The sequence below is a fragment of the Struthio camelus genome, chromosome 12, assembly GCF_040807025.1.
Source record: "Struthio camelus isolate bStrCam1 chromosome 12, bStrCam1.hap1, whole genome shotgun sequence".
NCBI classification, from domain to species: domain Eukaryota; kingdom Metazoa; phylum Chordata; class Aves; order Struthioniformes; family Struthionidae; genus Struthio; species Struthio camelus.
This window is the reverse complement of record NC_090953.1, coordinates 25,372,628-25,398,060: the sequence shown is the minus strand read 5'-3', so window position 1 is coordinate 25,398,060 and position 25,433 is coordinate 25,372,628. Positions and strand designations below refer to the sequence as shown.

Here is a 25,433-nt window from a genome sequence, read left to right as displayed (position 1 = left end):
ATGCGGTGACCCTGTTTCCTTGCTCCCCAGTGCATTTGTATTTCAGTTTTGGATCCAATGAGCCACAGCAGCACAAGCGTAGGGGCGTGGTGGTTTGCAAGCTGGATATCACCAGTGAGTGCTAGATGATGGCACCTATAAGGTAAAGAAGAGGACGAGCAGAAGTGACAGACAGCATTAAAAGTGCCAGCACAAATAAGTTCTGAAATTCCTGAAGAGACTGCTTTTGTTTATGAAAACATACCTACCTCTGGCTGTCGTTCAGCCTCGCTAAGGGAGATTCTTGCACTACTGCCAGGGTAAGATGGCTGGAAATACCAGAGAGAAGGTGCAAGAGTTATTCAAGTAAAAGAACTGCCTAACGTTGCTGGCAAGGTGAACTTTTTGGTCTGCCAAAGAGTTTGCCTGTGAGAGCTGGCTCTAGGGTCGGACACCATCCTAGTATGACTTTGAAAACTGGCCCTGGTGAAATGGGAACTAATGCCTGGAGTGGGACAAAGCTGAAGTGAGGAGACATGAAGTCTGAATGTCTTGAGAGACTACTGCACGAGTATGAGACCAAATACTTGGAAAAAGCTGAATGCTATCTTGTAAATGCATTCTCATTTGAAGCCACGTGGAGCCCTGCACTTTCCTTTGAGGTACACAGTACAAGTTGCTGTTTCTCACTGCTCAAAAAGCACACTTTGTGGTGTTGGTCTGAATGCCAGTTGCTGAGTGAAATTGCTCTGTTCAGCAGGAATCTAATTCCAAGCAGAATGTGACGGAGGAGAGGTATTTTCAGCCCGTGCCGTACTGCTAAAGATTCCCTTTGCTGGCTGGAAACGCTCTGCTCTGTTGTGCCATTTACCTTGGAAGTGCCCCTCTTGCCAGCAGGCTCTGTGTGCGCGCATGTAGAGAAGCTGCCCCAAGAGCTGAAACTTTCCAGCCTTGAAGTTTCTGGGGGCAGGGCAAGATGCCCATAGGTGAAATGCAGACTAGTTTGAAATTTTGCGTTATTCTTCCTCTTTGGTTGGATTCAATGATTTTTTTGGCTTCGCTAGCCACGTTCCTTTCTTTCATTTAAAGGTATTTTTCTGACTGGCTGAGAAGTTGAAAGATAAGGAGGAATTGATAAATGTATAGCTCTGATTTCAGACAAGACCAGACAGTAAAGTAGAGAATTCAGCTCTCCGTAGTTTCAGAATGGGTGTTTTTATTGGTGGTGTTTTACATATGGGGAACAGTTTAATCATGCAAAGCGAGCGTGAGCCATGTCTCCCCACGAACAGCACTGTGCTAGAGTAGCTACAGCAATAAGGCAATCCTAGTCTGGATTTGATCATTAGGGTCACCTATCTGAGCAGTTTACGAGCAGGTGTATGCTCCTATAAGCATCTACATTCTGCTTATCTGCAGCCAGGAACAGCAGACATTCTGCTGTGTGTGGCTGCTCTGACTGCAGTGTGATGGACACTTAAACTGTTTCTCAACAGATGTCCCAGCTAATCCTGAACCTTTGGGAAGTCAGTAGTTTTAAGTGGCTGTTTCCTTTAAGGCAACTGTTGAATTTGCCACATCAGCATAAAGTGGCAGAATGAAAACAAAAGAGAAGGGAAATCTTCAGCTGCTTCTTGTTAAATTTCATTTTTTACAAAAGGCTTTGAAAGTGTGGGAAGATCACTGGGAACAGCGCAATTAACTGCTAGTGTTTAGCAAAGCTGTGTGGGAAGTGTGGGGGTCCTGAGAGCCTGCACAGACCTGCAGTGCAATGGGTTTGGGAGGGGGGTATGAAGAGGACCCAAGGGGTGATCACTAGAGAGGAAAGCTCCGAAGAACATAGGAGCTTGTTTCTGACCTATCTTGGCAGACTGGGCATGGGACATGTTCTACCTTCATTTCTGCAGAAATAGCAAACGTTGGTAGAACTTAGGACTTCAAGACAAACATGTATAGAGGCACTTAATAGTGAGGAGATTTCTTATAGATCTGCTGCTTCTCTGGCTTCCTTCCCTTCATCTCTGGTGGTTAGGAAGGAAATACCTGGTAGCACCTCGACTCCTGAAATGAGCACAGACCATAGGGCTTCCCAGACTCAGTTATCAGAGTTACAACCTCAGCTGCTAACTCTCCTGAAGACTGGACTCCAGGATGTGAGGTACCTCCTTTTACAATGTAGAAAGGCAAAGAGGTGGAGTGTGAGTGGAACCACATATTACAGTCCCAGATTCAGGAGCAACTGCAGGTGTTTGCAGCAATATGCAACCTGTCCTACCTTCCAGGTGGAGTGTGGAAGGGTCAGCTGAACTTTGGTCTGATATGGGTTTGTTTGTTGGTCACTTTTGCAGTCCCACTGGCAACAGTGATTGTGAATTATCCAGTGCTCTCCTGCCTAGTGTACCCCTGGCTCCTGACAGCTGGGGATACCTATACGAAAATGTTCAAGTAAGCCGTAATGTAAACTGTGAAGGAAGCAAAAGGAGATTAGAGACCATATAAACACCTTTGGGCAATGAAGTAATTCCAGGAACTGGCTGTGTAAGGAATGAAGTGTAGAGGGTTCTGGAATGGGTGCTTCTGCCGCTGGTGGCAGGCAACAAGGCCAAGTCCCTCACAGGCCATGGCCCACATCCTAGGGATTTCTTGGTGCCTCTATATGCAGATATTCACTTCACCTTCCCAAGAAGTGTCCCTGCTGTCCATCTAGCAGTGCTATACTAGATGCTTCCACCGTCAAAACGTGGGTCCTGGGAGCTGGAGTCTATAGCAGGACTGCTGTAAAGGTGTCAGGAGAAAACAGCCAGCATAATACAGTTTGTGTATGTATAAGGCTGTTAGTTAGTCTTCACACTAATTTTTCCTCTTAACATCCTAGTGGAAGAAAAGCACACTGTAGGGTCGCCTCCCAAAGACGTCGTGAAGGCCTGCGTTGGGTACAGAACAAGTGTGAGCTGGTGAGCACAGAGTCGCCTACCTGCTGTTCTGCTTGGGGCAAAGCAGACTAGTCTCTTGACTAGTCTGCTGGGAACAGGGGCACATGATTTAAAGGCATCCAAGGAATCCCGCAGCTTGCTAGGGGTAGAGAGACAGCAGCAAACAGAAGTTATTCCACAGACTTCCCATTGCTACAGTATCCTTTATCCAGGCAGCTGGAGACGTATCACATGCAACTGTGCTCTCTTGGGGGCTCTGTTAACAGGGCATTCGTTTGTGTTTCAGGTGGTCAGCTCGACCAACGGGGAGCTGAATGTTGATGACCCAACCGGGGCGCACTCCAACGCACCAATAACAGCGCAGGCAGAAGTGGAAGTGGTGGAGGAAGCTAAGTACGTTTGCTTTACAAACAGGCTTTCCACTGGTGTGGTGATTAAACCTCCTCCTTTGAAATGAGTGGGGATATCTACCCATGGTGCAGTACTTGATGCTTGTATCCCATGACCTTTTCCTGCATATTGCTGCTTTTGTGCATGGTGCCTTCAGTGCTGCTGCTGCTTTTTACACTTGTCATGGCCAAAGAACATAAGTCTTAATCAGAGCATGTACTGTGAAATAGATGGTAGCACAAATACCAAAATAATATGGATTGATTTCAGGAATCCTGGTGAGCGTCCCCCGTTCCAAAAGGCGAATGCACTGCACTCTCGTGCTGAGAGCGTAGGAGTAGCTTGAGCACAGCTCAGTGAAGGAATTGTTGGCCTGAAAGTTAACACTTTATTTCTGGCTGCAAGAAGTGGAGACCTGGTATCCAGAATGGTTCTGAAGTAATTCTTGCAGGAACATACAGTTTTCTGTGTGAATTCTCTTGGTCCAGCCCAATGGTTGCTGAATGAGGTAGAAACCAGAAATAGCCGTCCTGCTTGTGGGGAACAATACGCTCACTTTGAGCTGACCTCAGTGTAGCAGCACCTATCCTCTGTAGCTGATAGTGAAGAGTGAGAACTGATATACAAAATTGCTGCCTTGACCATTTTGGCCTCCTTTGCACAAGCACTGCATCTGGCACCATCATGTCACCTTTTGCATGATCCTCAGAATGGGACCTTCTTGCTGCCTCTGAACCCTAGTAGGTCGCAGTGTAATACTGCCTTCCCCATATGAGGAGTGAATAGGCCCCGGGGCTGCCTTTGAACTGGTTGGTGCCATGACATTGTCCCACTGTCTGACTATAATTTGACTTGATGGCATTGGTGTTGCTTGTCCCACGTTGCTTGTCTTTTAGCCTTTATGGGCACTTCTGTTAGAAATGGCTGTGGGAGGGTAAAAAGGAAAAGTGGCAGGCATGTTAAAGTGTGTGTTGACAGAAACGGTCCCTACATGTGTACCAGGCTGGAGCCAGTGCTGGTCTCCCGTCTGATTACTGCAGTCCTGAAGGTAAATGTCTTTCACTGTCTATTCCTCTGTCCCTTGGTCTTGCTTACTGGTAGCTGGCCAGGGTGTGATCCTTGCAGTGACTTGTCGCAGCAATGAATATGCTTTCTCCTTCCAGCCAAAAGAGTAAGCTTTGGTTTTGCTACAGGCTTCCCATAAAGTACAGCAAAGATGGAGAGGTCTTGAACTGCAGGTTGCAGAGTGGGCAATATTCCTCTTCAATACAGGCAGTGTGGCCTGGAGAGGCCACAGGTTTGGTATTGCAGGCTCTTTCTTGGTGTGAATGACTGCAGTGGGGCTTACTGGGCACGTGGCTTGGGGTTGCTGCTAGAAAGGATAGGGGCAAATCGTCACCTTTAGCAGTTCTTGATATGGCAACCCAATGAAAGGAAGAGCCAGCTTTTAAGATGGGATCACCCTTCATCCTGTTTCTGTAGCACCTAGCTCAGCAAGGCCTGGGTCCAGACCCCAAGCCCGTGTACAGGAAAGTGTCAAGATAGATGAAAAGGAGTATGGTCTGCATTGCCCAAGCCATGTCCTGGCATGTGTGGAACTGTTCTGTCTCTTTCCAGGCCCTGTTTGTGTGGTTCAGACTTGGTTTTGAAGGGTCTAGCAGGTTATTATGAAGTTGAGCACAGGCTACTTTGCACCGGGAGGGGCTGTTGTCGTAGTTCCGTAGCGTAGTCTGCTTCATTCCTCTTGCCACATGGGGGACTGCCTTCATCTTTCCTTGCATCTGTGATTGTAAAACCCCTCAGCTAGGTGAGGAGGGCAAAGGATTTCTGCACTTGAGTAACTGCTCTGCAGTAAGGTGGGCCAGAAAGAGCTAGAACTAGCTGGAGTTCGTGGCTCTGTGTTTGAGACGAGATGCAATACTGGAGAGGTCTTGCCCTGGCACTCCTGGCAGGCAGAAGAGATGTGCAAACGCTTCCGCTTTGGTGTGTGCTGGAGATAAGCTAGTGATCCCAGCAGTGGGTTTCCCTGAACAGCAGGTCACACACATAGCTCTGTAATCTGGCCCTTTTGCCTTTGGAGCTGCAGGGGATAGAGCAATACCCTCTTCGGATGGCCTGGAGCCCCTTTCTGTTCCCAGCCCCAGAAAAGTACCCCATGGGGCCTGTGCCCTTGTGGAGGTTGTGGGATGTTTGTCTGAGGCCCCAAGCCCCTGGAAAACACACCAATTCTCAGTGGCAACGTGGCAAGGGCAGAGGTGGTATGAGTGCTGGGGGTGGGAGGGAGGGCAGGCATGGTGTGTGTCTGCCAGTCTGCACTGCATGTTTGCATGGCTGCAGCGACATGCTTTCATCCCACCTCTGTGAACTAATTGCTCTTTCTTCCTTTCTGTGTTTTTTCTCTACACTCTCTGTAGCTGCCTGAAAATGCTCAACTTGTGGTGAGTCCCTCTCTCCAGTCCACATGCAAGGGGGAGCGGACCAGACTAGACTGGGGTTGGCAAAATCAAACCAACCAAACCATAAAAAGGCACAAACTCAAAAAGCCAACCCAGGGCTGTTCTGATTTATGACCATGCTGAGAACCACATGTGATACTGGGGAGGGTGTGGGCTGTGTCTGAGAGGCCACGTTAGGCCACGCAATTAGGCTGATCTTTGAGCTGATGTATGCAAAAGACAGATTTTCTATTTGGCTTACCATCTCCCCCAAACTGTTACGTCCGTGAGCAGATGATGTCTAATGGAGTTGGGCAGAGTCGGAACCAGGCTTGCCAAGCATCTTGCAGGAATTCCTCACGCAGATGGTTAAGAAGGGAAAACCCTGCACCCCAACCTGGCTATTGAGGGGAGGGGGGGGGGGCAATCACTTCCTAGAAGAGTTTCCTATGAAGAGGCACAGGCCAGGGTTTATATGATTAGAGCGGATATAAAGAAGTGGCTGTAGACCTTGTTAGCCCAGCTAAAGCCGCTGCTTGGAGTGAGCTGGTGGGAGATAGTCACTTTCCAGATAGACTGAAGACTAGGAGAAAAAAAAAAACCTACGGCTGCCAGCTGAGAGTACAGGTGAACTGGCTTCTCTCTAAGAGCCTGTCCAGCCCTGTCGGCTGCAGAGGGGCAGGGGGATTGGGATTAGCATTATTCCAAGTCCAGCTCAGGTATATGTACAATTTGCCATGCTTTCTAAACCACAGCTGTAGTCCCAGCCTCGTGGAGCCCTGTGGAGGCGTTCCCTCCCTCCATTGCCCCTTCCGCAGCTGGAGAAGCAACTTACCCAACACCGTCAAGTAAACTGAGGGCCGAGCTGAGACTCAAATGAGGAGTTTGTAGGTCCAGGTGGCATTCTGGGGTGCTGATGAATAGGAATTGCTGCAGAGCGAGGTGAAACATAGGAAGCTTGGGTTTGCTGAAAAGCCCCGTGTGTGTTGAGGAATGTCCTTGTTTGATGACAGACTGACCCTTCTCTGCCCTTCTGTCCATATAGGCATTGCCTCCTCCTCTGGCATCTCTGGCTTCTCTGTATGTCGTAGTCTGGGGCTGTTCTCTTGGGCCTTGTCTGCATGCACAGAGACCACGTTCTGTAATTGTCAGCCTGCCTTATTCTTTTATTTTGGTGTTCTGCCTCTGCCTGTCTGAACTGCCAGGACTTCCTTTCCTGAACCCTTCCCCAGACCTCTGAGTAACAGCGTAAATAGACAGTCATAAGGAAAACCAGCCGAAAGTCAGTCAGCTCCCTCCTTACAGTGTCCAAGGAAAGGAGTGCTGCTCAGCCCTGTTCTTCCCTTACCAGATGCACGTGAAATCATAACTCAGGCATTTTCTGTCATCTCTCCCCGTAATGATTCCCTCCTATTTATTAGTACCCAAGTCACGAAGGACGGTGGCTGTGGGAGAGGAATACTGTGATAGGTTAGAACCACAGAGGGTGGCAGATGGCCTGAAGTGCAAGACCAGTCCCAGAGCGGGGGGATGAGAGGGGATCTGTAGTCCCTGGCCTGTAATGCACAGGAACCTGTGTGGTGTGACAGTAAAACTTCTAGACTGTGTGCTGCAAATGTCAAACTAGGGAGCAGTGATGGGGTCATCACAGCTGACGGGTTGCTCTAGGCCCGTGCTCCTGGAAGGACAAGTGGTTTTGTATTTTTCTCAGCTCGCCTCCAAACTGGGCCTGTTCGGCGTGCCTAGAAGGAACTCTCGGCCATATCACGGACATTAAACTTCCTCTGGGTCTGAGTCCTTACAGGACAGAGGTACATGCGATGGGAGGTCACCCTCCTGTTGCCCCGGCTGTTTCAGCTCTGTGTTCTATGGAATTTCAGTCTTCCCAGCAAACGATCTGGGCTGGCATGCTTTATTCCTGTGGCGATCACTTTTGCCCCCCCTAGCCAGGCTTGTGCTTCGGGGGCAAGCACCTTCTGGGGTGCAAGTGAGAAAGAGAAATCTGTTCCTCTAGCTCTGAGAAGACAGGAGTTTAGTGCCGACATTTCAGCGCGTACCCAGCTGAAAATAACTTGGAGGTGTTGTTAGAGTAGTTTTGAACACTTTGGGTCTGGCTATTGGTAAAAGATGCTTGTAGGAAAAAAAAGGGTCTTTGCATAGTCGCATCTGCTCTTGTTGCTTAGCTACACACCCCTTCCACCAGCCTGAAAAAATACTCTTTCAGCATCACCTGGGCTTCTCTGGAGACAGCTGTAATGGCAGAATGAGAAAGATATGTAGCTCGGGAGCAGAACTTGCAAAGAACAAAGATGTTTCCTCTGTGCAGAGGATTCCTGACTGAGGGAGACTGACGATAGAAACGTAGGTATGTCCTAAAGGCCAAGTAATTCTGTAGGAAGCCAACAGGAATAGAAAACGTGGGCAGTTGCTTTCAATATAACCCATAAGTGAAACCACCACTGTTGAAGGTTCAGCTGTGATGCTTTTCTCACCACCTCAGTCTCCACTATCCATTCTTGTGCTTTCCTAATCGCTGAATGCTGTGCATCTTCTCTGCATTGGATGAGGGAAGAGGCAGGAGTGATGCATACTTACACGGAATGATTTATTGAAGGTTATTGTGAAAGGTTCAGTAAAGAAACCTGGTCCCTGGTCCAAGAACTCTTCAAAACATGTCTGACTGACTCTTAAGTGAGCAGTGTTAAAACCGTGTGCCTCCTAGCTGGGAAGAGTAGCCAAGGCTCGCTGTCCTAATGCCCCTTAGGGCTTGCTCCCGGACTTTGGACAGAGGGAGCGGAGTATCTGGATGGCTGTTTTACTGCTTTCCCAGATGGCTCCTGGTGTTCCTGTCCCAGTTAAGCCTCCAGAGGAAGAGAGCCTGGCACTAAGGAACTCCCACAGGGCTGTGCCCTGCGGTTGCCTGCAGCCTTTGGGCAGCAGGAACCATCAGTGTTCAGCTACTTGCCTACTCTGATCTGTCAGTCCAGGCGAGCGTGAGCCAGCCCCAAGCAGCTGCCAACCTTGTAGAGCTCCCTCTGGGATGGCAGGTCTGTTTGGGCCTTAGTGCCAGGCATGTGGAGGTGCTGTTGCATGTTACTCTGAGTGGAGGGAAGCCCACCATGGGCGCTGGGTCAGCAGGGGCCTGCTCAGGGTGCAGTGCGGGCCTGACTTGCCTTGTTCTTTGTGCTCCAGGTGCTGCTGCTTCTTTAAGAGGAAAAGGAAGAAGACGGCTCAGCGTCACAAGTGACCAGTGCCTCCTGGGGCCTTGCAGGAACACCACCTGCACCTGCAGCTCCTGCCATGTCTTACTGGAAGGGGCTTCTCTTTAGGGGGGAGGAGGAGGCATAGGAGGAAGAGAAAAAAGTGACATTTTAAACCAAAAAGAGAAGAAAACGTTCCAAAACAAACCACTCTGGGGTGGATCTGCTGAATGGTCTCCCTCGTTCACTCCAAGCCTGAAGCTCCTTTTGGGACCAGGACTGTGGCTGGCTCAGGTCTTGGTCGCCCTGGGAGGGGGGGCTGGCTGGCTGACCCTCCTTCCTGTTGTTTACGGCGAAGGCATCGTTCATGCAAACCTGAGGACTGTGCTTAGTTCCTGCTCACTTTACTCCCCTCCCTCCCCTGTGCTCTCTGCTCCTCCGTCCTCCTCCCTCCTTAATTCAAAAAAAAGTACCGTAGGCTTGATTGGCTCTCGAGAGGGCAGGAGGATGCAGTCTGGGCAAGAGTTGTGCGGGAGAAAGGCCTGACTGCTGCAGCAGTAAGACACAGGTTCCTTTTTAGGCTCCTTGGGAACAGTTACACTGTAATGTGCAAGCTGTGAGAAATTTGCAATCTACTGTTCCAGTTAGGTTTTCTGGCTACCTTGACACCTCCCTCCTCTGATGGTAACAGAGCAATGTGGATTGTTTTAAAGAAACTGACGTCGTTGCACTTTTTATTATTTTTAGCATTACAGATGCACATTGTATCTGTGGATTTCTGCGTGGACAAGTGATGCCAGCGCAGACAGACATTCAGCTGGGAATATGGTGGGGTGCAAAGAATGCCCTCAAGTGGGGATGTTGACAACATCCACGCAACCCTCATGCCGGTCTGGGGTTCCCAATGCCCGTTCTGGGTCACGTGCTGGGGAAAGCATACTTGAATTTTCAATCACCCTTTCTAGCTGCCAGTGAATGTCCCCACCATGGTTTCCTACACCGTGCCTGACCCAACCAGCCTGGAGACTAGCCTGGTGTTGGCAGGAGAGAGCGGCATCAGCTTTGCTGAGCTGGAGGAGTTTGCACTGGTTAAGGATGTAGATCTGGATTAAGGTAACTGGAAACCAGATGTTTCCCAAACCATAGGCATTTCTTGGTGTGTGGCTAGGCAACTGGGTAGCCTTCTCAAATCCCTCTGGTAGGGTGGTTATGAATACGAACCTTCTGCAAGAAAATGCTAGCAGGAGCAAAGCTTCCCCAGCAGGGGAGAGGATAATTCACTGCCTTAATACTGATTTCATCTCCAGATGGTCAGATAGGTTTGACTGGAATAGCCTTCACATCCTCTCTGTGAGCACAGGCCTGGCGCTCTGCTGGCCTGGGGCACGTGGGATGCTGTCCCACCCTGGAGGGGAAGCCACGGTTCTCACGCACCGCTTTTGAGCCAAACCAATAGCTAGCAAAGGGCTTGGAGCACTTTGCACAAGTGTAACACCTTGCATCCTACTGCAACATTTCCAGACTCTGAGGAGGCTGAGGCTGCTCTGGGGTTATCATGGATATGGCAGAGCTCCAGGTGAATTCAAGCAGCTTTTTTTTTTTTTTTTTGGGGGGGGGGGTGGGGGGGAGTCACTGTGAATAGGTTCCTTATGATTTGTCTTTCTACATGTGACATCTGACTAGGCTGGGACTGTTCACTTGAGTGAGGGACTTCATTTGTCAGAAACTTGGGGCTTGCTCACCCCAGTCCCTGAATTCCCTGGAAGGTATGAAGGGAGGAAAGGCAGAGACTAGATCTCATTTTCTATTTTTTAAATGATGATCTACATAGCTCGGAGTTCATTTAGTGGCACTTACTGCAGGTTTGGTTCCCCTTGCTGGGAAGAAGCAGGCTTAGGGGGCAAGTGATTGTCACGAGCAGGGAGCTTATCGGCTTGCTCTTTGTGCTTCCTGGAAGCATGCAAACACACTGATGTGGTGTCAGCATGAAGAAGCCTCGCTTCTGTACCAGGAGCCCTCTAGGGTGTCTCTTAGCCATTCTCTTCTGAATTATCTCAATGCCTTATTATGACAGAGCACAGCTCTGAGGCTTGGCTGCACCTTCCTCTTTCCCCCAGCAGAAAGTTAAGCTGCAGGCTGGCTTGCTCTTCACTTGCTCGCCCACCAGGAGATTTGTACACCCACTGTTCTCATTCTGCAAAATGCTTTCCTTTAGGTGTGACATGGGCTGGGGCAGGAAGGAACTGTTCGTCTCCTGCATGTGAATACTGGGGCACCTTTGTCCTCTCTTGCCCTCCCGCCAAAGGGAGGACAGGGACCACTGCTGTGTTCCACTACTCTCTTTTTGAACTCCTCCACTGCCGGTGACTCCCAGGAAGTCCAGGATCTCTGGCACGGGTGTTCCCCTCTGCTGTAGGAAACCATGGTTTGGCGTCTTGAGGGGGGGAGGAAGGGGGCACAGGCGCTCCCCAGGGAGAGCAGTCATGTTCTGCAGATTGAGCTGGGCCCTGACACACACTTCTGTTGCTGCCCTCCCAAGCCCCACTAAGTGCCTGTCACCAGAACTCGATTCCTTCTGCATCTCCTGCCGTGTTTGGTCATTCCTCGCTGCTTCCAGTCAAGGGGCAGCTTGTAGTTGCAGCGTATGTAAGTGTTTGCAGGGTGAGGGAGGGCGGGGAGAAATGGGGCCATCTCAACAGTTTTTGTTCTTAAATGTTTTTTTAAAGTGAATGTATTTGATTGTTTAGAAACTTTCCTGACCTTGTTTTTAAGTGGGTTGATTTGAAAGCTATTTCACAATGACCCGCTACTGCTTATCTCTGGAGATACAATGTTCTTTTAATCCTATGATGATGTGTTTGTAGGGGAGGACTGTCCCCCCACAGCATGCTGGTAATGCTCACTTGTACCAAGCCCTCTTGCACTATAATCGTACGTTGGACTCTTCAAAAGGGCAAAGATGTTTTGTTGGTTTTTGTTGTTGCTTTTTTTTAAGGCAGGTAAACAGTAAGGCCTGTGCTTGAGGAAACTGCTAACCCCAGGGAGTTTGGAGGTGGCTAGGAGACAGAAGCCAGACTGAGCCAACAACTCTGGGGTAGGAAGTAGGGCATTAAACCTGCCTGGGCAACCTCTCCTGTTCTCACTGGAAGTTAACTTAGTACCTGGGATATGCCTGTGCCCCTTGCCCACAGAAGTGAAGGAGGGCCTTTTGGATCAGCTGTCTACCACGGATGTCAGGGAGCGTTCAGCATCATGCTGGGGTCCCAGATAGAGTTCTCCCATGGTGTGGCCCACCAACGTTGCGATGCAGTCTTCTGAGGTATCAAGTGAGTTTTTTTTTTTCAATAAAACATTGCACTGCTGCATTGTTCTCCATGAATAGATGTATTTATTACCCCTTCCTGAAAACGCTTACTATAGAATATTTTCTTTTCCTTTGCTTCTGTTGGGCTCTCTTGGCAACCCTCCCCTCCTGCTGTAAGCTCTGAACCCGCTTTTGAGGGGATGGTGCATGGTATGGGAGCTTTCAAACACTTTGTGCTTTAAAGCCGTGAACAGTTCAGCCCCCCCACCCCGAGCTTCACTAAGGAACGATGGCACCAAACACTTCTCCCTGTGTCCGCCATCCCCACTTCAAACGTCCTGGGTAACAGAGAATGACTAAGCCATTTTTTTGCTTTGAACATGAGAATGTGAACCAACCAAAAATGTGCTGACCACATGTCAAATGGTCCCCACATCTCTGGAATAGCATCTACAGCTGTTATTCTGTGGCAAGGCATCAAGTGTGTCTTCCCTCAAATGGAAGGGCACTATACGTACATACGCCTGTCTCCAGGGCAGGGCACAGCAGAGGGTCTTAAACAGCTGAGAATCCAGCACCACTTCCTGCTGACCTTAGCCTACAGCAGAGTCCCTGGACAGTATCAGCACATGCAATGCTGATAGCCATGCCTGTGGAGGAGGGTGGCAATGACCTGTACCAGACCGTTGTTGCCTCGAGTGCCTTCTTCCTCTGGGAGTCTATCCATTTATCAGACTATTGTGTAGAAAGGAAAAGCCCTGTGTCACATATGTGAATAGCTGGAAGGAATTGACTACCAGGATTATGAGGTTTTCCAGCATGCAAATAGATGCTGCTTATTTATTCTCAATACAGTCAAAGAAAAGCATTAAAGGAGATGCTACCTATTAGCCAAACAGAGCATCTTTGAAAAGCAGCTTTCACTTTATCTAGACAGGGAGAGCACCTGTAGTGTGCTATCAGTGATGATTCTCACTCTTGGAAACTGCTTTGTGCCAGGATCCGCTTTGTTGGGACACTTTTCTCCTTCTGTTTCACAGCCTTAATGTAATATTTTTAGCGTGAGCTTTAATTTCCTGTTCCCAAAAATTACTCTTGGGACATTTGTGCTCTGAGAAGGAAGAGAAATCTCGACATTTCTTTCCTGGCCCTTGGAAACATTCATCTCTACCAGGCAATTCTTCTGGTAACAAATTAACAAACAGGTAATGTACACCACTGAGTTAGGGCGTGCTTGAGCCTGCAGAGGTGGTACTTGGCTACAGAGAATATACCAGGAAGTGCTAAGCTGAGCATGCCCTCAGTTACTTTTGGAGGAAGGGATGTTTAAAACCCAATAGGAACCAACCTGTGAGGACAATGTCCAGCCACAGCGTGCCTCATGAGGCCTGCTGACATGAGCAAGAAACAATGAAAGAGGATGTGTTTGTGAAGGGCTCTGTGTTTTCACAGCCCACTTGGGGCTTGAATTCTGACAAGAGTACTACCTTCCTCTCTTTGGGAGGAGGACAGCAGGCACCTAATATAGGATTAGAATAAGTGACTTAGAAGCAAGTGTCCTCCTGTGCAGGACTCACGGTTTTCAGGATATCCAGCTGTGCCATACCCTAGGAGTTTTGCTGGACTTGAGTGACTGTAGATTTCTAGTGTGATGTTGAGGAACCAGCTGAACCTACTTGGTTTCTCAAACTTTGTTGAATTGTATGGTAGGTGATTAACACTGACCCAGATCTATTTGAGTAGACAAAAAATGTACTTCCCACATATTCAACTAACTCCAGTATTTGTGAACAATTGTGCTAAGCTGGACACCAGCACCTGAAATAAACGGCGAACACTTCTGTGTACCAAATCTGGTATTTAGAGAAACTTCAGCCTCTCTGATGAAGATCTTTCTCCTTTCTCACTCCTTTCTTTAGCTTTATCATACAGTCTCACCTGCTCTTCAGCATGCCCTAAGTCTTTCCTGGGCAAGAATTGAGGGGCTTTAGCATCTTCACTGAGTATTAATGAGTTAGGAGGGGGAGACAGGGCAAGTCCAAACAACCCACCTCTCTGTCCCCCAGCAGTGGGGACACCCACCTGGTTGTCACTGCTTTAGGGGATTGTTTGCAGCATTTCTTTTCCCTGGACGAATGGCAGGTGAAACCAGTGGCCGCAGAGAGGCAGGGCAAAGCTTTAAAAGGTGATTTGTTTTATCCTTTTGGGGAGTGTCTCAGGAAAACAGTTGATCTTTGCAACAGGGGTTTGCTTCCCTGTCCACACCAGGGCAGGAGTAATGCTAGGGCCCTGCCCTCCTCAGTGCGGCCCCGCAGCTGCGCAGAGGAGGGCCTCGGACACCGGGGGACTGTACCGAACAGCCCTGCACCCCTATCCCCTAGGGGTACTGCCAAGGGCCGAACGCCGGTGGAAACGGTGACGAGCTGTAATTTATTTTGTCTGTTTAATTCTTCCCTTTGTACGTGCAGGAGGGGAGCGGGATGTTTATTGCCAGTTTTTTTTTTTTTACTGTAAATTACATAAACCTCAGCTGTGGACTCCTTTCTACCCCGTGTGGCTGTGTGTTTCTTGGGGGCGGGGCGGGTGCGCCTTGCCGGGCCGGGCCGGGCCGCCTCGGCCGGGAGCAGGTCTCGCTGCCCCCGCTGCTGGCCCACCCCGCACCCCTTGTCGGGCTCACCTGGGCGGGCTCTTCCGGCCTCACGGCTACGGGGCTCCTGCGGACAACGCTCCCAACGGCCCCGCGGCGGCGCGAGCCCCGATCAACGCTCCCAACGGCCCCGCCGCGGCGCGAGCCCCGATCAGCGCTCCCAACGGCCCCGCCGCGGCGCGAGCCCCGATCAGCGCTCCCAACGGCCCCGCGGCGGCGCGAGCCCCGATCAACGCTCCCAACGGCCCCGCGGCGGCGCGAGCCCCGATCAACGCTCCCAACGGCCCCGCGGCGGCGCGAGCCCCGATCAGCGCTCCCAACGGCCCCGCGGCGGCGCGAGCCCCGATCAGCGCTCCCAACGGCCCCGCCGCGGCGCGAGCCCCGATCAGCGCTCCCAACGGCCCCGCGGCGGCGCGAGCCCCGATCAGCGCTCCCAACGGCCCCGCGGCGGCGCGAGCCCCGATCAGCGCTCCCAACGGCCCCGCCGCGGCGCGAGCCCCGATCAGCGCTCCCAACGGCCCCGCGGCGGCGCGAGCCCCGATCAGCGCTCCCAACGGCCCCGCGGCGGCGCGAGCCCCGATCAGCGCTCCCAACGGCCCCGCCGCGGCGCGAGCCCCGATCAGCGCTCCCAACGGCCCCGCCGCGGCGCGAGCCCCGATCAGCGCTCCCAACGGCCCCGCCGCGGCGCGAGCCCCGATCAGCGCTCCCAACGGCCCCGCGGCGGCGCGAGCCCCGATCAGCGCTCCCAACGGCCCCGCGGCGGCGCGAGCCCCCTCAGCGCTCCCAACGGCCCCGCCGCGGCGCGAGGCCCCGCCCCCACCAGCGGCCTCGGGGCGCGGCCGCCGCAGCCCGCCCCTCGCCGGGCCCCGCCCCTCGCCGGGCCCCGCCCCTCGCCGATTGGCCCGTGCGAGCCCTGCGGCACCGCCCCCCGCCCTCGTGCCGGCTTCGGTCCCTCAGCGCCCCGCCGGCGGCTGCAGCGGCAGCGCGCGCAGGGCACCCCGGGAACTTGTCCCCGCCCCTCCTCAGCGGGAGCCCAATCGGCGCGCCTCCCGGGGTCGCCGCGCCCCGTGCCCGCTCCTCATTGGCTGCGCCCAGAGCCGCGGAGCGAGGGGCAACGTGGCAACCGCACCGCAGCTTGCGCTAGCACCGCCCCCCCGGCGGATCGCGCTATCCCGGCCGGCCGGAAGGCACCGCCCGCTCCACCTCCCCCGAAGCGCTCGTTGGTTTCTCCCAGGCGGCCGGAGCGGGTGGCGAGCGGAGCGCGGCTCGGAGCGTACCACTGCGCGGCGGGGGAGGGGCGCGGGGCCGGCCCGGCGGGCGGGGCCGGATGCAGGCGGTGCGGCGGGCGCTGTGGCCGGGCTGCGAGCGGCGGAGGATGAAGGTGCTGGTGGCGGCGGCAGTGCTGGGCGCGGCGCTCCTGCTCCTCTTGCCCGCCGCCTCGCGGGCCGACGAGCGCAAGAAGGGCCCCAAGGTCACGGCCAAGGTCGGTGCGGGGCTCCCGGGGCCGCGGCGGCCCGAGCCGGGCGGGCCGGGCCGCGCCTTGAGGAACGGGGCCGGGCCCGGAGGCCGGGCCGCAGCAGGGTAGCCTGGGGTGGGCCTGGCTAGGAGGGCTGGGCCAGACCGAGGTAGGCCAGGCTGCGTCAGGATGGGCCCAGTTGGATAGTCTGGGCTGGGCCGGACCGAGGTAGGCCAGGCTGGGTTAGCCTGGGCCTGGCTGGGTCTGGATGGGCCTGGTTGGATAGTTGGGGCCGAGGTGGGTCAGGATGGGCCCAGTTGGATAGTCTGGGCTGGGCCGGACCGAGGTAGGCCAGGCTGGGTTAGCCTGGGCCTGGCTGGGTCTGGATGGGCCTGGTTGGATAGTTGGGGCCGAGGTGGGTCAGGATGGGCCCAGTTGGGCCAGCAGGGGTAGGCCTGGTTGCATCAGGGCCTGATTTGGTAGGCTCAGTCTGCGAGCAGGGGCAGTCTACTGGGGCAGTCTGAGTGTTAGGTCAGGATGGATGCGCTTCACTAGGCCAGACCAGGTCAGGTTAGCCCAAGTTCGGTCAGGAGGGGCCCAGCTGGGTGGACTGTGCTGGACCATGGTAGGCCAGGTTGGAGTAGCTCAGAGCGGGATTGATGTGCCCAGCTGGGCCAGGCCAGGCTGGGTTTGGCTCAGCGAGGGGGGGAGGGGGGGGCCAGGCCAGCTGTGTTGACCCTCTTTTAACCCCCCGAAGGTGTTCTTTGATCTGCGCATTGGTGAAGAGGATGTGGGCCGTGTCGTCATTGGGCTCTTTGGCAAAACTGTGCCCAAGACGGTGGAGAACTTTGCTGCACTGGCCACTGGAGAGGTGAGGTGCCACCAAATGCCTGGCCTTGCCTCCCCCCCCACCCCTTATCCACCGTGCTGAGAGGCTCTTCCTCCGCGTCCTGTGGCAGAACAGGCTGGAGCCCTAGTCTATCTCCTTGTTTCATTCATTTCTCTCCCCTCCCCGGACCTTCAGAAAGGGTTTGGGTTTAAGGGCAGCAAGTTCCATCGTGTGATCAAGGACTTCATGATCCAGGGAGGAGACTTCACCCGTGGAGACGGCACTGGAGGTAAGTTGGCCAGCACCAGCCTGGGGATCCAGCTGCTCCGTTGAGAGGGGCCACATTCCTAACCCGCTATCTGGGCTCCCCTGGGAGGTCAGTGTGGAGTTAGAGCATGATGCCGTGGTGGGGCCAGCATGTGGCTTGTAGAGACCTCAGTGTTGAGGAGGGACGGACAGAGCTAGGCTCAGTCCCTGAGTGTGCTGAGCATGCTGTAGCTTGGGGCCAAAGAAGCCATGCCCCTGCCCCGGGAGGCATCATGGGAGCTGGAGCTCCTTGTTGTCTCCCACTGGGAAAGGTCTCCTTTGCAGAAGCTTGTCCCGCTGCTGGGTGTCCTGGTTGCCAGGAGTGCAAGCCTTCTACCAGCGCTTAGCAAACGTTAGCGAAGTCGACAGTATCAATGTTAGAGAGTTGCTTACTCTTGTCAGACCTGCTCCTTATCACACTGCAGCTCACGGCAATACAAGGTCAGGTCTGTGCTGCCCTGTGTCCTGCTTCTTCCCAGAGCAGGACCTGTCCTTGGCCCAGGTGCCTTCGCAGGTCTGGCCCAGGTCTGCTCTAATACAGCCTTCTGCTCAGGTCATTTGGGGGTTTACAGGGGCATATTTCCTCCTGCCCAGCTTGTGAGCTGCTCTTGGCTATTTCCCAGTGGCAGGACGCTCATGGTTTTCTGCAGCCTTGTGATGCTGTAATTAGTCCATCCCCAGATGCACCGCTACACCCCACTGAGCCTGTGGACAGAGCTGCCTGCCCTGGCAGCCACCTCATCGCTCTCCCCTCCTATCCTGACTTAATTCCATGAATGCAGCACAACTTTTTTTTTTTTTTTTTTCCCCCCCTTAGGGAAGAGTATCTATGGGGACCGCTTCCCTGATGAGAACTTCAAGCTGAAACACTACGGCCCTGGCTGGGTGAGCATGGCCAACGCTGGCAAGGACACCAATGGTTCCCAGTTCTTCATCACCACAGTGAAGACGCCATGGCTGGATGGCAAGCATGTGGTGTTTGGCAAAGTGCTGGAGGGCATGGTAAGAGGGGTTAATCATTTGTCAGGGGTGGCACAGTACCAAACAGATGTTGCACAAGCAGGCTGGTTGGGGACAGAGCGCTTGGGAGAATGGGATGGGGATTGCGCCTGCTCTGAGCTGGCTTCTGCCTGGGTGGCCAGCGCAGCGCCCAGCATTACCCTAGTCTCACGCACGTGTTTTCCCCAGGACGTGGTGAGGAAGGTGGAGAACACCAAGACAGACAGCCGGGACAAGCCCCTGAAAGACGTCACCATCGCTGACTGCGGCACCATAGAGGTAGAGAAGCCATTTGCCATTGCCAAAGAATAAACCATCGTCCTGGCTCAGCGAAACAGCAGGGCTCTGCGCTGCAGAGGTCCAGCTGCAAAGGGCTGCGGGCCTGGGGCTGCCCCGCTCTCCTCCCCCCGTGCGTTTCCCTGCCTCCCTGGCACCGTCCTTGGGCAGGTGAGCAGCAGCTGAGCCGCTGTGCCCCACGCACCCGCCTCCGCTGCCCAGGCCTCCTCATTCACCCCTACTGCATTCCAGCTGGCCGGCAGGCAGGACGGGGCGCTGGCTCCTCTTCCCATCACTTTTGTAAGAAGCACATGCACCAATAAATGTGACCAATGTGTTTTTTAGAGAGTTGCCTCTCTCCTGCTTTCTGAGGGCTGGGGATTGCCTGAGCCTGGCATCCATCCAGCAGCAATACCGCTTACACATCCCTCGGGCTGGTTAAGGCCTAGCAGGGCATCTTTGGGAGCTCTTTAGAGACCCTGGTCATGCTAATTCCCCTGAGTGCCCCTGGGGCAGGGGACTGTCAGAGAGCAGGAGGAGAGGTGCACACAGGTGGGGAGACTGCTACCTCCTCCTAGCTGTGTTTGAAGGGGTCGTTACACAAAATAGCTTCCCCATGAGAGCGCTTTGCTGCAGCCAGCCCTCTTCCCCCTTCTTTCATGTTTCCTTAAACTGAGAGCGGAGCTGCAGTGGGCCTTAGATTTGCTTTGTAGAACTACAGAGCACAGCAGTCATCTGCCAGTCAAGCCTGAGTGATTTATTGCGCAGTCTCCCAAGCACCAGAAACCTAGATGCTGAGAGGTTTTTCCCAGTACAGTTCAGAGTGCAAAGGCTCCTCCCACAAACCCAAAACATTAGTGCAAAAGGCGGAATGCCTGTGCTTAAAACTAAGGCACGTGAGGGCTTGAGTTGCCATGGTTTGAGCAGACACAAGCCAGCTCTGCTCTGGAGAGCAGCTGTGGCTCCTGCTGTACCACTTGGCTTCTTACACCCCCCCAATTTTCCTGTCTGAGAGCAGCCCATGTTGCTTTCTAGCTCCCTGTCCTGGAGTGTTTTACTGCTGTGAGCCTTCCCAGCAGGCCTGGCTGGCCACTACAGCTGCCGCACACACAAGTGCTTTACACAGTTTCCAGCATGACAAGTGGGGCCAGGGCCCCCCCACTGTATCCCTTCCCCTGAGGCCCAGAAGACCCATCCAGTGAGCTGGGAGGACCTCCCCCCACAGAGCAGGCCTACCCTTAACGGCAGCAGGGAGGCAGCGGGTGCTGTTTGCGTGCACGCTCAGGAGCCCGGCTGGCCAAGGCCCCGTGGCACTGCCTTGCGAGAGGAGCAGCTCTCCGGGACATAGAGTCCTTGCAGCACGCCGCTCAGGACCACGTCAGGAAGCAGGTCTGCAACGCAGAAGGAAAGGAGTGAGCTCGAGCAGAGCAAGCTGAAGTGAGAGCGTTCTTTCCGCCGCAAGATTGCTTGGCCTGGGGTGGCCAGACAAAGCCTCCCGGGGGAACAGAGCTGTACCTGGAGCGCTGGGCCCTGCATTGCTTTGACTCCCAGGGGCACGTGGAAAGCAAAGCTGGAGCAAGACTCGGGGGAAACAAACATCCCACCTGCCCTGCCCAGCTACAAGGGGAATAGGCGGCTGCAACTCATGGCCCCACTCCTTACCTGTGGGCGGTGGCCGCACGTAGGGGTCTCTGCAGAAACTCATCACTGGCCGCTGGGAAGGCAGGCAGCCAGAGCTGCAGCAACAGGAGATGGGTGAGCACCAGGTGAGGGTCTCATTGTCACACGAAGCCCCTCGCAGCAGGGGCCCCTTGCTGCTCCAGCTGAGGGAACTCTCAGCAGCGGGTTCCCCCAGCCCCCTCCTGCCCAGCACAACAGCCCTTCAACCCAGCCCAGGCAGCAACCTACCTGCTCACCTCTGTGGAGAAGTGGCTGGAGGAGCTGCAAGGAAGCGGAGCAAGTCAGCGGCTTGGTATGAGGAGAGCTGCTGCCCTCAACCTGGCACTGCTGCCAGCAACAGCCAGGCGCCACTGCCTCAGGCATGCCAGCCCCCTCCCTCCCTCCCTCCCCCCGCCCGCCCAGGGCCTTAGGAGCAGTGGCGCCTTCACGCCCGGGCGCACATAGGCTGCCAGAAGAGGCTGGCTTGAGCAGACAAGTTGCCTGTGCCCTAGCTGAGAGCTGAGCTCCAGGGACCGTGCCCCCATGGGTCCCTCCTCTGCCTCGGGCAGGCCCGGGGTGCTTTACACCGCGCCACAAGAGGGAGCAGGTCAATCGTGGCCATGCAGCCTCCCCTGTGCACCGCGCAGGGCAAAGCAGGTGTGTCAGAGCCGTCAGCCTCTCGGGCCAGGGCTCCAGCCCCTGCGTACTCACGCCGGGCTGCTGGCCTTGGGGTCCTGCTGGAAATGCCGCACCTTCAGGAAATCCAACACCTCCTGGGGAAGCTCCTCGTTGTGGTAGAGGACACCCTGAACCAAGTGCACACACAGCAGGGGAGGTGGGAGAGGGGTGGCACCCCAGGGTGCTCCCCCCACCCCACAAGCTGCAGGGAGGCACCTTACCCGGATGTAAAGCTCCAGACCCTGCCGGCGCTGCTCCAGCACTTTGGGCATCCAGTTGGGGACCCGCCTGGGTGGGAAGTCCGGGACCTTGCAGGTCTTCTTGATCTAGGGCCGAGCGCAGCACGGGACGTGTCGCTGAGGGGGCTGACGCAGGGTGAGCGGCCCGAGGCTGGGTCTCGTGCTGCCCCAGAGACCATCACCCTGCCGGGGCTCCTCAGGCCACCGCTGGGGGAGCTTTTGCAGTGGCGCAACCAGGCTCTTGGCAGAAACATTGCCCTGTCCCCTAGGCTGGCTCAGCAGCACCCAGGGCACCCTCCCAGCACAGTGAGACACCCCCCCCCCCAACACCGAGGGGCACGGATGGCTCTGGACCGCGGCGCCCCCCCCACCCCGGCGTGCCTGCTGCCTCACCCGCTTGTGCAGCGCCTGGAACTCGCTATAGCGCTTCGCCACCGTGTGCCGCCGGCCATTGCACAGCACCTCCACCCTGAACACCTGCAAGGGGGGCACGGCCTGAGGCTCCTGCGGGCCGGCATGGTGCCGGGGGGGGGGGGCAGACGAGGACCTCCATCCCCAGGGGCAGATGGGGACCCCCCCCCCCCCCCCAAGAAGGGCAGACGGGGGACCTCCCTTCCTGGGGACAGATAGGGGACCCTGGGGGGGGGGACTTCCATCACCTGGGGGCAGGGGGAGACCTCCATCCCCGGGGCAGAGCCCCCCCCCCCGACAGACGGGGCCCTCCACCCTTGGGACAGATGGGCAACCCCCCCCCCCCCGCCGGGAGGGGGCCGGCAGACAGGGACCTCCACCCCCGGGGGCAGATGGGGACCCCCCCCCCCCGAGCAGACAGGGACCCGCGGGCCGGGCAGGGCGCTGCCCCCTTTCAAGGGCACATGGTGACCGTCCGGTGCCGCCCGGCCTCCGCCCCGCGAGCCGGGCCCGGCGGCAGGTGCCGGCGGCCCTCACCGTGTGCGCCTTCTCGGGGCTGCGCGCCGCCGCCTCGGGCTCCGCCGCCGGGATGGACACGGCGATCATCGCCCGCCGCCGCCGCCGCCGCCGCCGCCGCCGCCGCCGCCGCCGCCGCCGCCGCCGCCGCCGCCGCCGCGCTGCCCGCGGCGGGACAGAGCAGAGCCGCCCCGGCCCGCCCCGGCCCGCCCGCCCGCGCTCCCGGGGCCGCCCCCCCGCCGGCCCCGAGGGGACCCCAACCCCCCCCCCCGCCAGCCCCGAGGGGACCCCAACCCCCCCCGCCGGCCCCGAGGGGACCCCAACCCCCCCCCTCCCCGGCCAGCCCCGAGGGGACCCCAACCCCCCCCCCTCCCCGGCCCTGCCCCGAGGGGACCCCAACCCCCCCCCCAATCCTTCTGCCCAGCCCCGAGAGGACCCCAACCCCCCCCTCCCCGGCCAGCCCCGAGGGGACCCCAACCCCCCCCCAATCCTTCTGCCCAGCCCCGAGGGGACCCCAACCCCCCCCCAACCTGAGTGGACCCCCCCCCAAACCCCACCCCCCCAGCACAGCCCCAAGGGGACCCCCCCCAACCCCCCCCAACCCCAACCCAGCCCTGAGGGGCATTCCCCCAACCCCCCCCCCGCCCACCCCCATGGCTGAGGAGAGCAGCTGTGGGGCAGAAGGGGCCCAGGCGGTGCTGGTGCCCCCCCGGGTGGCTTCTCCCGGCCCGGCCTGGGGCCTGAGGGCAGCACAAGGCCCGGGGGGGGGGGGGGGGGGGCGCTCTGTGGCCCGGCCACGCTGCCTGCCGCAGCCCCCAGGCCGGGCAGGGAGCACCGCGCACCCCCGGGGGGGGCCCACAGCACCTGGATGGCCCCGGGGGGGGGGGGGGGGGCAGGAGCTGCCCTGTGCCCGGCCCAGAGGGGCCCTGCCCGCACTGCGGCTTATCGGGGCCAGCGCGAGCCTGGCCTGCGCCGGGGGGGCCCTATCAGCCCCGCGCCAGGCCTGCGCCCGCCGTCGCCTGGCGAGCAGCAGCGCCGCCGCGCCGGCTCCCTCGCGGCCCTCCCGGCCGCTTCCAGCCTCTCTGGGGTTCCCGGCAGAGGAAGCGATACAGGAAAGGAAAGGCCAAAAAAAAAAATGTGTGTGCGGGGAGGGTTTTCACTTCCCCAGCGACAACCCCGGCCGTGTCCCTTGGGCGCAGCTGAGTCCAGGCTGGAGACCGTCACGGTCCAGCCCTGCCTGGCCCCCGCAAACGCAGGGCTGCAGCAGCACGTTCATCTTCCCGGGGCAAGCAAGGAGGAGCCCTGGGACCCGCCAGCGCCCTTCTCCTCCTCGCACCGCCTGGGGCTGCTGCTCGCCCGGCGGGACCCACGCGCCGGGAGAACATCCCTCCGCACGGCCGCGCGCTCACAAACCGCTGGGAGAACGCCCTGGGCCAGCCCCGAGGAGACCCCCCCCCCCCCCCCCGGCTCCCGCACCCGCTGCCCACGGCCTTCCCGTGCCGCTGCCCCGCCGAGGGACCCCGGCGCCCACAGGTGCTGCAGAAATTCGACAGCGCCTCGCCTGCCGGCCCGCCGTTCGCACGCTTGGGAGGCGGCGCAGCCCCAAGCGGCCGGGTTAAGCTCCGAGCTGCTGCGCGGCGTCCCGGAGGCGGTTTTGCATGCGCGTCACCGACAGTAGCCTGTGGCACCAGGGAGAAATGATACCAGCAAAGGCAACATCAGCCACGTGATGCTGCTAAAAGTGTCTGGCGCAAGGTTCAGGACGGGGGGAGCCGAGACAGCCCAGCCTCAGCCAACAGTTTGCACCGCAGGAGCCGGCGTTTGGCTTTACCTCCCCCGCAGGGTCACAGCCAGGAGCGTTTGCCTCTCGCAGCTCCCTCCAGGCACCCCAGCCCCTGCACACAGAGCTGCTGCAGAACCGGCAAAGCCCATCTGATGCCGTATTGCTCTCCTGCCCCTGCTGCCAGCCCTTCTCCTCCCAGGGCACAGAGACAGGCAAGCTGAACAGCCCCGAAAAGGTCTGTACCCCAGCGCCTTTGGCTAGTGAATGCAGCTTTAGAGGGCTGGCCAGTCCCTGAAGTGTCATCCAGGGAAGGTTACTTCCCCAGAGGTCAGGTTAGACTGGACCCGAAGCCTTGTGCTTTCAGCCAGTCCTGCCCAGAGCCCTCTGCTCACAGACAGGGAGAAGCTACTGGCCAAGAGGTGGTCAAGCCATTTAAGAGCAGGGTGTAAGTCAGAGCACTGTTCAGGCCTCTCCTCCTTAGCTCAGGGCTTCCAGCTGCTAGTTTCTCGGTCAGGACTGGCACTTCACTTAGCTAAAGGGCACAGGGATCTCTGCCCAGAGCCAGCAAGAGTTTACTTTGCCATTTCCATATTCTTCCAGCTCCTGGTACACAGCAAAGGGAGCAGGGGAGGAGCCAGGGAGAGCTAAAAAACAGTGGTCCTAGAGCAGTGTTCAGGCTGCTCTCACTCAAAGTTCCCACAGATGCCCCCACCCGAGCCCATACCTGCTATAAGCCCCCAAAGGACTGTGACAGCGAGCTCACACAAGATGCTTTGCACAGATTTAACCTCCCTTTGTTTTACGGGAAGTTCTCTATCGCAAGACGAAGCCAGTTCCGCCCAACTCCTGCAGACAGAAGCACTTGGCAAGCAAAGCCTGCTATCTTTGTGCACTTCAGCCTAGCAGAGCAAGGAGCCCATACTGGGCTGCTCAGGGGAGGGGTGACACAGGAGACGCGCTCCTGCCATGTAGGGTGTTAGCTGTGACACAGGAGCAGTGCAGCTCTCAGCTGGAGTTGGGACAGGAGTGCCCACAAGCAATAGTGCAGCCTGGGGAGGGCATATGCAGCATTGCTCCAGGTACAGCATTGCTGGACCAGCATTGCTCCACCAAGCTTTCTTGTGGATACCAGGCAAACTCTGCCCTATCAGGGCAAGGGGAAAGGGAAGGGGGAAGTTAATACAGGCTAAGTATCTTTTTTTTTTTTTTAAATAAGCCCTCACAGAAAAATCAGTATCAGTTTTGATCAGATCTGCTAAGAACACAAGTGTCTTGCTCTCAGGGCCAAGCCCACAGCCAAGACAGCTTCTTCAGTGAGAGGAGCTCCAAGCCAAGCACCTCGCATTTCCCCCTGCTCCCAAAGCCAACAACCCGCAGCAGCAGCTGAGGGCTG

At 56.4% G+C, this 25,433-nt stretch overlaps 3 protein-coding genes across 6 annotated transcripts in view; 2 read left to right on the top strand and 1 right to left on the bottom strand.

The window, feature by feature from the left end:
* Positions 1 to 12,312, top strand: part of CSNK1G1 (casein kinase 1 gamma 1) — a 126,676-nt gene extending 114,364 nt beyond the window's left edge. For 2 of the 3 annotated variants that reach the window (XM_068958237.1, XM_068958238.1), the window contains 3 exons: positions 3,199 to 3,305; positions 5,717 to 5,740; positions 8,930 to 12,312. In XM_068958237.1, the coding sequence (XP_068814338.1) occupies positions 3,199 to 3,305; positions 5,717 to 5,740; positions 8,930 to 8,984 (186 nt within the window). In that variant the 3' untranslated portion in view covers positions 8,985 to 12,312. The remainder of the gene's footprint in view (positions 1 to 3,198; positions 3,306 to 5,716; positions 5,741 to 8,929) is intronic. The other variant, XM_068958239.1, reaches the window with a different exon arrangement.
* Positions 12,313 to 15,989: 3,677 nt separating this feature from the next.
* Positions 15,990 to 19,100, top strand: PPIB (peptidylprolyl isomerase B). Its single transcript, XM_068957848.1, has 5 exons — positions 15,990 to 16,371; positions 17,102 to 17,215; positions 17,369 to 17,462; positions 18,297 to 18,481; positions 18,668 to 19,100. Exons 1-5 carry the CDS (start codon positions 16,216 to 16,218, stop codon positions 18,788 to 18,790), a joined length of 672 nt encoding a protein of 223 aa, XP_068813949.1. The 5' UTR covers positions 15,990 to 16,215; the 3' UTR covers positions 18,791 to 19,100.
* A 740-nt stretch (positions 19,101 to 19,840) lies between these two features.
* SNX22 (sorting nexin 22) lies at positions 19,841 to 22,428 on the bottom strand. 2 transcript variants are annotated; one of them, XM_068958177.1, is made up of 7 exons: positions 22,279 to 22,428; positions 21,724 to 21,807; positions 21,313 to 21,417; positions 21,125 to 21,219; positions 20,663 to 20,695; positions 20,417 to 20,490; positions 19,841 to 20,145 (listed from the first exon to the last, which is right to left on the bottom strand). In XM_068958177.1, exons 1-7 carry the CDS (start codon positions 22,345 to 22,347, stop codon positions 20,036 to 20,038), a joined length of 570 nt encoding a protein of 189 aa, XP_068814278.1. In that variant the 5' UTR covers positions 22,348 to 22,428; the 3' UTR covers positions 19,841 to 20,035. The 2 variants fall into 2 exon arrangements, with proteins under 2 accessions (XP_068814278.1, XP_068814279.1); XM_068958178.1 differs by having other exon boundaries at positions 21,125 to 21,195; positions 22,279 to 22,386.
* Between the last annotated feature and the right edge of the window lie 3,005 nt (positions 22,429 to 25,433).